General features: G+C 40.3%; 1 protein-coding gene across 6 annotated transcripts in view; it reads right to left on the minus strand.

The window, feature by feature from the left end:
• The window catches only part of ABCA8 (ATP binding cassette subfamily A member 8), a 77,414-nt gene that overhangs the window by 18,935 nt on the left and 45,752 nt on the right, over positions 1–12,727 (minus strand). For all 6 annotated transcript variants that reach the window (XM_007524393.3, XM_060202639.1, XM_060202637.1 and 3 more), the window contains 4 exons: positions 10,733–10,899; positions 6,611–6,744; positions 4,933–5,070; positions 1,397–1,504 (listed from right to left, as the gene is read on the minus strand). In XM_007524393.3, the coding sequence (XP_007524455.3) occupies positions 1,397–1,504; positions 4,933–5,070; positions 6,611–6,744; positions 10,733–10,899 (547 nt within the window). The remainder of the gene's footprint in view (positions 1–1,396; positions 1,505–4,932; positions 5,071–6,610; positions 6,745–10,732; positions 10,900–12,727) is intronic.

A 12,727-nucleotide genomic window follows, 5' to 3' on the forward strand; every position in this document is an offset into this window, starting at 1 on the left:
GGCTATATTGGTTATCTGTAGAAAGTTTCAAACACAAGTGACCAATTTGCTATTTTAAATGAACAACATTGAGGGGCCAGGTAGTGGTGCACCTAGTTGACCACACATAGTAAAATGTGCAAGGACCTGGGTTCAAGCCTTCAGTCCCCACTGCAGGGGAAAGCAGTGAAGCAGGGCTACAGGTGTCTCTATCTCTCTCTCCTTCTCTACCACCTCCCTTCCTCTCTATTTCTGGCTGTCTCTATTCAATAAATAAGTAAGTGGGGGTCAGGTGGTGGTGCACCGGGTTAAGCACACATAATATTAAGTGCAAGGACCTGCATAAGGATCCTGGTTCGAGCCCCTGGCTCTCCACCTGAAGGGGGGGGGTCACTTCACAAGCGGTGAAGCAGGTCTGTAGGTCTCTCTCTCCTCCTTTCTATTTTCTCCTCCCCTCTCAATTTCTCTCTGTCCTATTCAATAGAAATGAAAAATGGTCACCAGGAGCAATGGATTCATTGTGCTGGCAATACTCTGGAGGCAAAAAAAAAAAAAAGTAAAAATAAATAAATAAGAGAGTAAAAATAATAAATAAAAATTAATTAATTAATAACATTTATGTTCACCACAAACTTGATAGGAATATGTATAAGAAGATCTCAAAATAATCAAGGCTTCCAACCTGACTTCCCTGAGCAGGTGACCTCACCCATGTGTCCTGGAACCCCACCTCCCCAGAGCCCTGCCCTGGTAGGGAAAGACAGGCTGAGGTGTAGATTGACCTGTTAATGTCCATGTCCAGCAAAGAAGCAATTACAGAAGCCAGGACTCTCACCTTCTGCACTCCATAAAGAATTGTGGTCCATACCCACAGAGGGATAAAGAATAAGAAAGCTTACAATGGAGGGGATGGGACAGGGAACTCTGGTGGTAGGAATTATATGGAATTGTAGCCCTCTTATCCCACAATCTTATTCAACATTATGAAATTACTAATAAAATAAATTAAGAAAAAAAATAATCAAGGCTGTAGCACTATCATAAAACAGTCATTAGTGACTCAGGATGTAGATCAGGGGGGACAGTTTATCGGAGCAGCCAATTCCCCTTCAGAGTGATGCCTCTGACTCAAGCTTACGCTCTCTTCGTACACATGCCTATTACACATTTACAGATAAGTATGTGCGTATATATATGTGTGTCTAGTTGTTTTATCCTCAAGTAAAGATTCATGAAGGCAGTTCTGCCACAACATACATTCAAATATTTATATAACCTTGTTAACTGTCTATACTATGTACATGAATATAACATGTCCCTAACATTAATGTAGCTTGTAGTCCTTGTCATTTTTTTTTAATAAACTCACTAAACTACCTGTTTTAAAGGTCATGAAAACTTTGTGATTGCTTATTACCTTATAATCATCGATGCTACTCATGCCGAGATAAGGAGCACAGCTGGATGACAGAATCAGCCAGAATAAGCTGTACCCGAGGAATTCAACTATATTACTTTCTTCCTCCTGAAAATGCAAATAACAGCATGAGCCAAATGAACCAACTCAAAATTCATTTTTCTTGGAATATGTCTTAAAAATATTTCAGTATGTAACATATAAATATTAATTTTTATCTCTATTTATTGATGGGATAGATACAGTCAGAAATCGAGAGGGAAGGGAAGGATAGAGAGGGTGAGAGACAGAGAGACACCTGCAGCACTGCTTCACCACTTGTGAAGCTTTCCCCCTGCAGGTGGGGACTGGGGGCTTGAACCTGGGCCCTTGCACATTGTGACATGTGCGCTCAACCAGGTGCGCCACCACCCGGCCCCATAAATATTAATTTAAATCAACTATGTCTATAGCCTTACATCAGGGACCTTCTGAGGTCCCCAAATTCATTCAGTCTCCGAACTTGACTTTTGGTTTTATACTAAAAATCATGTAGAAGGGAAGGAAGTCAAAGAAAGGAGTAAGCTGATAATACTAAACTGCAAGAAAATGTCAAGAGCATTATTTTTAGTCAGTCTTTTTATTTTCTGATGTTCATTCTAAAATTTATTCTCATGCAAAATAATACAAAACAATATCCAAAGGTGAGACATTCCATGTCATACCTTTACTTATTTAAAACATCATAGCTTGATTCAACAATTCCATTAGTGACTGTATGGGTACAATGATAACAAATTCTTATATTAGGTACACCATGAGACTAGGAATTATTATTTTTTATATTCATTTATTCCTTTTTCTTGCCCTTGTTGGTTTTATTTTTATTGTTATAGTTGTTGTTAATGTCATTGTTGTTGGATAGGGCAGAGAGAAATGGAGAGAGGAGGGGAAGACAGAGAGGGGAAGAGAAAGACAGACACCTGCAGACCTGCTTCACCGCCTGTGAAGCGACTCCCCTGCAGGTGGGGAGCCGGGGGCTCGAACCGGGATCCTTACGCCGCAGGTCCTTGTGCTTTGCACCATTTGCGCTTAACCCACTGCGCTACCACCCAACTCCCTACAGCTTATATAATTAGCCTTATCTTAATATTATCTGCTGTTTTGAAATGATTCCCTTGTTACATTCATGGTGCAAATAGCTTTTGTTAGATTAAGCACATTATTATTATTTTTTTGTAATTTTTTTATTGTCTTCAATACTGTCTCTCGCTCTTTTCCAGTTTTTGTAGTCCCTTCTTTGCCTGGTGAGGTTAGACTTTCTCCCAGTTGTTAAAGTGTCACTTGTATCTAAACTGGTACTAGGTTTATGGAGTCTGGTGTTGAATTAGGAAGGAAGGAGACCTAGGATTTTGGTGGGGCCTAAATTACCTCAAGTTGGTTTGTTTGTTTGTTTTCGCTTTTCCCCTTACTTGTTTTTGATTCTGAAATAGGTTGTCGGAAGGAATCAGATAACATTTTAAGTAATATTAGCTTGTTCTTACTGAGTGATCTGGGTCACCACCCAACCACATAATCCTATTTATTTTTTTGAAATGTCCAGGAAATTAGAATATATGCTTCTTTATACACATCCTTAATTCTGGAAACTAGAAGACCTACCAGTCAGAGTTGGTAATTAAGCCTTTCTGCATATTCTGTTTGTCCTTAGAGTTCACTGAATACTGAACCATGTACTTTTTTCACAAACGTATATGATAGCCTATACCTAGGGTAACAGCTAATATCAAGCAGATAATATTAAGGATCCTCACTTAAGGATGGCCATTTGGGCTAATACCAGGCCATCTCATTACTTGGGGTCCTAATCAAGAAATCCTTGGATTCCCTCATAGATACTATGGGCCTAGACCCTTAACAGAACACTCTTTTCACCATCACTGGTCACATAAGGAATGTCATTATAAGCCCCCTGGTGGGTCTCTCCAGGACCTTGTCCTCACTCCCCCAATCTCCAAAGTGCTGCCACTCAAAAATGACTGGTACTGAAATGAGTGCAGCCTAGAATGTTCCCAGCTGTGACCATGGACTGTGCTCAGACGGACAGGGACTCAGTCTGAGAGGGAGATTATGCAGGTTCCTGTGCTAAGTATGGATACACAGCAGGTCAATGGTAAACAGTTAAGTATATACTAAATATATACATATTTTCAAATTTGAGAGCTACTTTCTGCTAACTGGGCTTTCAAGTTTTATTTTCAACTCTGATACCACCCTCTCAGACAATATTGATAGCCCATGTCAATGCTAGCTATCAAGTTCAAGAAAAAAATGACTGAAGTCATGAGCCCCTAGGAACATACCTAAAATCGACATCCTAGCATCTTTCCGCCCTTGGGTCCTTATTCTCATCTGCTTTATTCCTACATTTTGGTTCCTGTTTCATGTCTTACTGCCTTTCAACCACCAAGTTGCAGATACTATTTAGATGTCTCCCTGGGCAGATGACCTCACCAATGTGTTCTACAACCTCACCTCTCCAGAGCCCTGCCCCACTAAGGAAAGACAGAAACAGGCTTGGGTACAGATCAACCTGCCAACACCCATGTCCAGTGGAGAAGCAATTACAGAAGCAAGAACTTCCCCTTTACACACCCCATAATGAATTCTGGCCATACTTCCAGAAGGGAGAAATGACAGGTGAAGATGTCCACAGGGCTCTGAACCCCAGTTCCACTGGGATCTGAAACATTTGTCTCTAGGAATCTTTGTGGGTTTTTTTATTTAATTTTTTTAATTGGGGGTATTAATGGTTTACAGTCAACAATAAATACAGTTGTTGGTACATGTGAAAAAATTTTCAGTTTTCTGCAAAAACACTATAACCCCCACCTAGGTCCTCCTCCACCATAGTGCTCCAGGCTATAAAGTCACACCCCCACCTCGTAAGTCTGTTACTTTCATGCAATACACCAAATCCAGTCCAAATTCTGCTTTGTGTTACCCCTTCTGTTCTTATTTCTCAACTTCTGTGAGTGAGATCATCCCATATTCATCCTTCTCTCTCTGGGCTATCTCACTTAGCATGAAGGAATCTTTGTTTTTATACCATCACTGAAAGGGAAATGAATCTGGAAAACACCAGAGGAAGAAGTCAGGCATTTTTTTGCTTATCTGAGAGAGGAGAGGAAAAATAAAGGACACTCAGGAGTAGTAATAGGCATAGGTGTGACTTAGGAATGAAGTGAAGGCAGGATTGTAGAAATGGATAAATATGGACAATATAGGTATAGGTACAGGTGCAGGTACAGGTATAAATTTATAGGTATATAGATATATGTCAACCTGTACTTGTGACCTGGGGAAAATTGTTGCAGTTTCTGCTGAAGGAGAATGGGGAGTTAGAACTCTGGTGATGGGAACAGTGTGGAATTATACCCTTACTATTTTATAATTTTGTTAGTTAATATTAAATCACTAATTAAAATTTAAAAGAAAAAAAAAGTTGATCTGGAAGTTTTCTAATGGAGGAGAGTCCAAAAGATTATGTAACTCACCTCCCAAAATGTACTTCTGTCAGTCTGTATATGTGCTGATGATTCTGCCATTCCAAGTAACCCATTGCTCACAATATCCATCAGAACCGGAAAGCAGTTGAGTCTTTTAGCATTGCATGCAAATGAAAAACTGTAATTCTAAAATATAAAATGCAGTGTCATTTTAATTTTCAAAGACCTTGAATCTGATCCTAAAGAAGTAAAACTTCAGTATTTTAATTTTAAATCATGTGTTTCAAGTGCTGTCAAATAATAGAAACAACAAACACTAGTAAATAAAATAATATTTGCATCTAAGCTGTATCTAATCTTCAGAAACCTGGATATCTAGCTTAAATTTAGAGTTCAGAAACTTTTTTTTACAACATTTAAAAATTATCTTTATTTATGCATAGAGAAAGCCAGAAATTGAGAGGGGAGGGAGAGAGAGAGAGAGAGAGAGAGAGAGAGAGAGAGACACCTGCAGCCCTGCTTCACCACTTGCAAAGCTTTCCCCTTGCAGGTGGGGACCAGGGGCTCAAACCTCAGTCCTTGTACATTGTAGCATGTGTGTTCAATCACGCACACCACCACCCCACCCCCATATTTTAAAAATTATTTTTAGGGGCTGGGTGGTTGCACACTTGGTTTTAACAGCTGAGTAGTATTCCACTGTCTACAGATACCACAGCTTGCTTGCTTGCTTTTTCTTTGTTTCTTTCTTTCTTTCTTTCTTTCTTCCTCTCTTTCTTTCCTTTCTTCATTTTTATTTATAAAAAGGAAACATTGACAAAACCATAGGATAAGAGGGGTACAACTCCACACAATTCCTACCACCAGATCTCCGCATCCCATCCCCTCCCCTGATAGTTTTCCTATTCTTTCTCTTTGAAAGCTTTCTTTTTAAAAGTTAAAGAAAGGGAGGATTTCAGAACCATGAAGTCTGAGAGGAAATACAAATACTTCTTTTAAAGTACTATGTACTTCCAGTGGGTGTTGGATAGTATGCCAGCTCCCCCTGGCTTCTGCTTAACCATATGCCTATATAGGGATTGATTTAATCCCATTCAAAGCTTTGGTCTATTTACATAAATCACTTTTACATTTACATAAAGCACCACACTCCCTCCAGAGCATTGGTGGTTTAGTGGTAGAATTCTCACCTGCTCCACCCCCTCTCCTTGTCACACCCTGATCCTCTCCTTGTCACACCCTGATCTTCCACCAGTCACTTTTCGCTCCACCCTCTCTATGTCACATCCTGTTTCCACCCTACTTGGAGAGTATAAAAACAGCTGCTCTTCTGATTAAAGGCACTTGGAAATTGCTTTCCGGCTCCGAGAGTTCAGAGTGTATCTCCTGCGAAGTTAGTGCGGCACGAGCTCCTGATCCCTCTCCCACGCAGCAGCCTAGATCGGCTCCAGTTGAGTTCTCTCCAACCCAGAGAGCACTAGCTTGGGAAGAAGTACCCTCAGGCTATCCCGGCAAGTGGGTACTGCTTTGTTACATTCATAGTTTGTATTGGGGGACAGTGATTGATAAAGAAATGATCACACCAATGGCTACAATTTACTAAGAAATATATGCAAGCAACATTTGTTTTTTCCATTTTGTTTTCTAGGTTAGAGGTCTGAGTATAATGCTACTATATTATTTCTCCATACCTTTGGGGAAAGTGATTAAATACAGACCACTATACCTTTTCATCACCAGATACTATGATGGCTCCGTTATAAGCTGGGTCATCCAGGCCATTACTAATTCCAAGGACATCTATCTCCAAAGCTATATCTTGACGCTCCACAGATTGTATAAAATCTTCAATACCTGCTCCTAAGTTAAAAAAAAAATCAATGCCAAGTTGTCCAGTGAAGTCACCTTCTGTGTCATTATGTAACAGTCACTGTTAAACCAACCGTCAGGTATTCTCAGGTATTCTCTCCAGATGACACGTTGGCTGCAGTGATTTGAAAGTATATTCACTCATCATACACTTTGTGTTTATCTGCATATGATTGTTGCTGATATGAATGCCTATCATTATAGGGCATTTGAAATTAAATTCAAATGATTTCTAGGATCTAGTCAATGAATGACTGTAGCCAATAAGATTCATTAACACCATGCGTTTCTACTAATTATCCGTAAATTTGCATGGCAAAGTCTCATTGTACGATTGCTAGGTTATTAGCTGTTTTTCATAATGTTTCTTGATCACCTTGGGTGTGAAGTTCCTGAAACTTCTCACCAAACAAACTATAACTTGTAAAAATTATTTAAAGTCCAACAAGTTGACTGCCTTAGGGCACTTAAAAAGTGAGGGAATAAAAAAAAAAGTGAGGGGGTCATTTTTCCCCCTCTTGTCACTGGGCTTTATGTTTGCATGGTTCCCCTGCTCCTGAAGGACTCTTTATTTGTTGCTATTATTGTTTTTTTTTTTTCCTGGTACAGAGAGAGAGGGAGAGGGAGAGGGAGAGGGAGAGGGAGAGGGAGAGGGAGAGGGAGAGGGAGAGAGAGAGAGAGAGAGAATCTGCACGGTGTTCTCCTGCATGGTACTTTTAACAAGTGACTCATGTTTCCCTCTACAAGATTTTTTTTTTTTTTAAAGAAAAACCTACCAAAAGTACTAGAACTGAGCAGTTGTAGCACTTGAACCTTCTTGATTAACATTCAGAAACTCCACTCTGGGGGTCGGGCAGTAGAGCAGTTAAGCACACATGGCAGGAAGCCCAAGGACCAGAGCAAAGATCCGGGTTGGAGCCCCTTGATCCTCTGGCTCCCCAGGGAAGGGGGGTGGGGATGTGGGAGGGGAATGAGTCCATGAAGCAGGCCTGCAGGTGTCTATCTTTCTCTGCCTCTCTCTGTCTTCCCCTCCTCTCTTGACTTCTTTCTGTCCAATGCAGCAATAATGACAACAATAACAACGACAAAGACAACAACAAAATGGAGAAAATGGCCTCCAGGAGCAGGCACCCAGCCCCAGTGCCAATCAGTCACTCTTGCCAGGCCGTTTGTAGAGAATGAAATAAGTGAATGAGAAAGCTTGGTCACCTTGCTATTGAGGCTACACCACTGCTGACACCATATGCAAAACTTAACCTTTACTCTTGGCTGTAAACCATTAATCCCCCAATAAAGAAAAAAATATATATTGGCTATGGCTAAGTCACTGGCTGCTGAAAACTGCTTCCAGCCTGTGTTCAATAAATCAAGATAAAAAATCAAGTCCAGGGTGGAGGAAACAGCATGATGGCTATGTAACATGACTCTCATGCCTGAGGCTCTGAGATTCCATGTTCAGTCCCAACACCAACACCAATACCACCATAAGCCAGAGCTGAGCAGTGCTCTGGGACAAATAAATAAACAGGGCCAGGTGGTGGCACCTAGTTGAGCGCACATGTTATAGTGTGCAAGGACTCAGGTTCAAGCCTCAGGTTCCCACCTATAGGGAGGAAAGCTTCACAAGTGGTGAAGCAGTGCTGTAGGTGTCTTTCTGTCTCTCTCTCTCTCTCTCTCTCTCCCCCTTCCTTCTCAATTTCTCACGGTCTCTATCCAACAAACAAGTAAGATTTAACAAAAATTAAAAATCTGTTTAAAAATAAATAAATGGATGAATTAAATACATACATATATATTAAAGGAAAATTTAACCCAAATGCAGTGCCGACTGAAATACAAGAACTAAAAAATGTAAAAGCTTTTATCCTGTTCTATGGGAGCAAATCTTTTTGATATTGGGTTACAAAAGCGTAAGCAAGGGAAAAAAAAGAAGTTGCATTTCATAAACATTAAAACATCATCCTTTGAAGGAAAACAGTAAAAACGTGAAAAGAAAGAGTTCATCACACAGGGCACCTGCTTTGCCATGTTCAAGCAACACACGGCAGGTACCATCACAACAGAAAGAGCTACAGTGCTGGGTCTCTCTGAACCAATCACCTAGAGTTATGAAAACTCACATAAGAGGGGCTGGCTGGTGGAGCACCCCTCCAGTGAACATGTGACCATGCACAAGGACCCAGGTTCAAGGTCCCCCTACTCCCCTCCCAACTGCTCAGTGGTGAAGCAGGTCTACAGGTATCTCTTTTTCTTTCCTTTTTTAAAAATATTTATTTTCTTTTTGTTGCCCTTTTTATTGTTGTAGTTATTGATATTGTCGTTGTTGAATAGGACAGAGAGAAATGGAGAGAGGAGGGGAAGACAGAGAGGGGAGAGAAAGACAGACACCTGCAGACCTGCTTCACCGCCTGTGAAGCGACTCCCCTGCAGGTGGGGAGCCGGGGGCTGGAACTGGGATCCTTATGCCGGTCCTCGCGCTTTGCACCATGTGCACGTAACCCGCTGCGCTACTGACCGACTTCCTCCTTTTTTTTTAAATAAAAATTTTAAAAATTCTTTTAAAAATTTTTATTTATTCATCATTGGATAGAGACAGAAAGACATGAGAGGGGAGGGGGAGATAGAGAGCAGCCCTGCTCCACCACTCATAAAGCTTTTCACCTACAGGTGGGCATCAAGGGCTTGAATCTTTACACCCTGTAATGTGTGTGCCTAACCAGGGGTGGCACCGGCCTGACCTCAAGTCTTTCTCTCTCCCTCTCTATCTCCCCTCCCTTCTCCATTTCTCTATGTCTTGTCATAAAAAAGGCCACCGGGAGCCATAGATTCGTTGTGATAACCCTGGTGGCAAGGAAAAAAAAAAAGTAAAGAGAAATCTCATAAGACAGACTCTAGTTCCACCAAAAAAAAAAAAAATAGGGAGAGAAAGAAAAAAGAAATAATTGTATCCAAGTGTCAACAACTATACTATAAACCATCCCCTCCCTTAAAATGAATAAAAAAAAAAGGTCAGAAAAGTAATGTTTTTACCTCAGTCATAACTTGATATATATATATAGCTATTGCTGATAAGTAATGGCTTTTTGAATATAATACTTGAGCAGATTTTAATAAAATTGGACAGATTAGAAAAAGAAAGTGAAAATAAAAACAGTGCACAGAATAGGATGAAAGTTCTGCAATACATTACAGTTGAATTTTATTATTAATGGTAATTATATTCTGCAATGTCTTTATAAGCACTGAATAAATAAGTGTTCCAAGGGAAGTGCAGAGTCAGATTCCTGTGAGTTTCTAGTCACAATCGTTTTTTTCCCTTTGTTGTTGTTATTGTTGTTTTTGTTTTTGACCAATCATTAGAGATGGTAGTTACCATAATTTCATAGAAGCAGGCCTATAACTCATGTGAAGAAAAGTGACATGACAGCTGTCTTCACTTAAAAATACCGAGTGTCATTTTAGCACTACTTGGAGGTGGCATTTCAGACAGTAAAATCACAAACAGAAAGGACAAAAAAAAAAGTGACACTCTAAAGACTACAGGAAGAATATTTGCTTGCGGTATGAGAGTTGGACAAGTGTCTATCAAGTGATTCAAATTTTTTACTTCTCTGAGCACATCTGTGCTGATTGTGAAAGTCCAATCTGCAGAAAGAAAGAAAGAAAGAAAGAAAGAAAGAAAGAAAGAAAGAGAGAAAGAGAGAAAGAGAGAAAGGGAGAAAGAAAGAAAAAAAGAAAGAAAGAAAGCTCTTCCGTAGACATTTTCACTCTGCCAACTGCCACCAGATTATTTTTCCTTGGCAAAGTCTTTCCTAGTTGCTACTCTGTTTAGGGTTTGTGTCTGTTATCCTCCTGCTTCAAAAATTGTTTTTGACACATGATGAAGTGGAGAATTCTTCTTCCTCTCGTGTTTGTTTCCGAAGTAAAGCTCTAAAGTATAGATGTATTTGAAAACAGAGTGTGCGTCATATACCGTTACCTGTTTTATTGATGATTAATAACTGAGTGAGGGGATCACGTGGTTGTTGCCCAGGAGCCAAAAAATACAAATGAGGAGAAAGTTCCCAAGTGTAACTGCTTTGCTGTGTTTTCATGATAATATATCCCACGACAGTAGGGCAAAATCCAAGCGCTAGAATTAACAACCTACACAGGAAATTGCAATATGAATATAAAACCATTTCACAATCTTTTAGAAAGTATCTGAGCAGATCATAATGTAGTAAGACCAAGACATTCTGCAAACTAAACACAGATCTCTGAATCATTTTGTCATTTTCTGCCTCTAAATTACAGATGATACAATGATTCCCCCCCTTTTTTTTAACCTTTATCAAAATTTTTTTGTCATTGCCAGGGATTAACCAGCTTGAGCTGACTTTCTAGACAGAGAGACACAAGGTAAGAGAGAAAAAGACAGAAAGACGGACATAGCACTAAAACTTCTTCCAGTACAGTGGAGGCTAAACTGGACGCTGGGTCCTGAGTTTGAGCAGTTGTACCCAGGTAAGTTCGCTGGCTATCAATATTCCACATGATTAATATTTTTAAGGATTCATTTATTAATGAGGAACCAAAGGAGAGAGGGGGGTGTGAAAAGCTAAATATCACTCTCACATGTTTCTCAGGTTTGGGGGTTCAATGCTTTGTCCACTGTGCCGCCTCCCAGGTCACTATTTCATATCATTTAAGAGGCTCTGCAGACTTTAATGCGTTCTACAGATTCTGCCTGTCTCCTGGGGTTCCAGTGAGACCCTCTCCCTTTCTGATGGTGAATTCGTCAACTCTGCGCGCTTCCTGACCTGTCTTTCTTCACGACCTCTTCACACAGCTGCCATTTTTCTTTAGAGACATGATTTCTGTCGTCTTTGGGTTCTAGTTTTCAATTATGTTTATCCCCTTGTATTTTCTATTTGGAAGAAGGTGAGATCATTTTTGGGTAGTTACTAGGGCTCAGCACTCCAGACTGACTTTTTCAGACAAGAGACAGAAAGAAGAGAGAGAATAATGCCACATACAGTATCCAAGCTTCCTCTAGTGCCTGAAGGCTGGGCTCAAACATAGGTCATAAGCATGGCAAAACAGGTGTTTGATCCAGGTGAGCTATTCTGAAGACGGAAAATTTTTACTTTCTCTGTATTATATTTTACGTTAGTACTTTTCAACATCACCAATTTCTAATGACTACATGGTTCTTTTTTAATTTTAATTTATTTATTATTGGATAGAGACAGAGAAATTGAGAGAAGTGAGGGAGATAGAGAGGGAAAGGAAGACAGAGAGATACCTGCAGCCCTACTTCACCACTTGTGAAGCTTTCCCCCTACAGGCGGGGACCAGGGGCTTGAACCTGGGACCTTGTGCACTGTAATGTGTGCGCTTAACCAGGTGCACCACTGCCTGGCTCCACGACTATATAGTTATCAGAGCACTGCTCAGCTGAATCCTTGTTAGCAAATAGACTCTCTCCAGACATTTATATTGTCTTGACATATTCATATCAAAGATTGTTCTTAATTTATGATGATTTCCCTGTGAAAGATTCTCATACTTATTTATTTTATTTTATTTTATTTTTTGCCTCCAGGGTTATTGCTGGGGCTCAGTACCTGCATTATGAATCCACTGCTCCTGGAGGCCATTTTTTCCCATTTGTTGCCCTTGTTGTTTATCATTGTTGCTGTTGTTGTTGTTGTTATTGTTGTCATTGCTGTCATTGTCGTTGGATAGGACAGAGAGAAATAGAGGAGGGGAAGACAGAGAGGGGGAGAGAAAGATAGACACCTGCAGACCTGCTTCACCACCTATGAAGCGACCTCCTGCAGGTGGGGAGCTGGGGGCTCGAACCGGGATCCTTATGTTGGTCCTTGTGCTTTACATCACCTGTGCTTATCCCACTGGGCCAGTGCCCAGCCCCCTCATATTTACTTAATAGGTTTTTATTGAGATTCTGTTATATGGCAAACTTCCTATT

The sequence above is a fragment of the Erinaceus europaeus genome, chromosome 12 (genome assembly GCF_950295315.1).
Source record: "Erinaceus europaeus chromosome 12, mEriEur2.1, whole genome shotgun sequence".
Lineage (NCBI taxonomy): Eukaryota > Metazoa > Chordata > Mammalia > Eulipotyphla > Erinaceidae > Erinaceus > Erinaceus europaeus.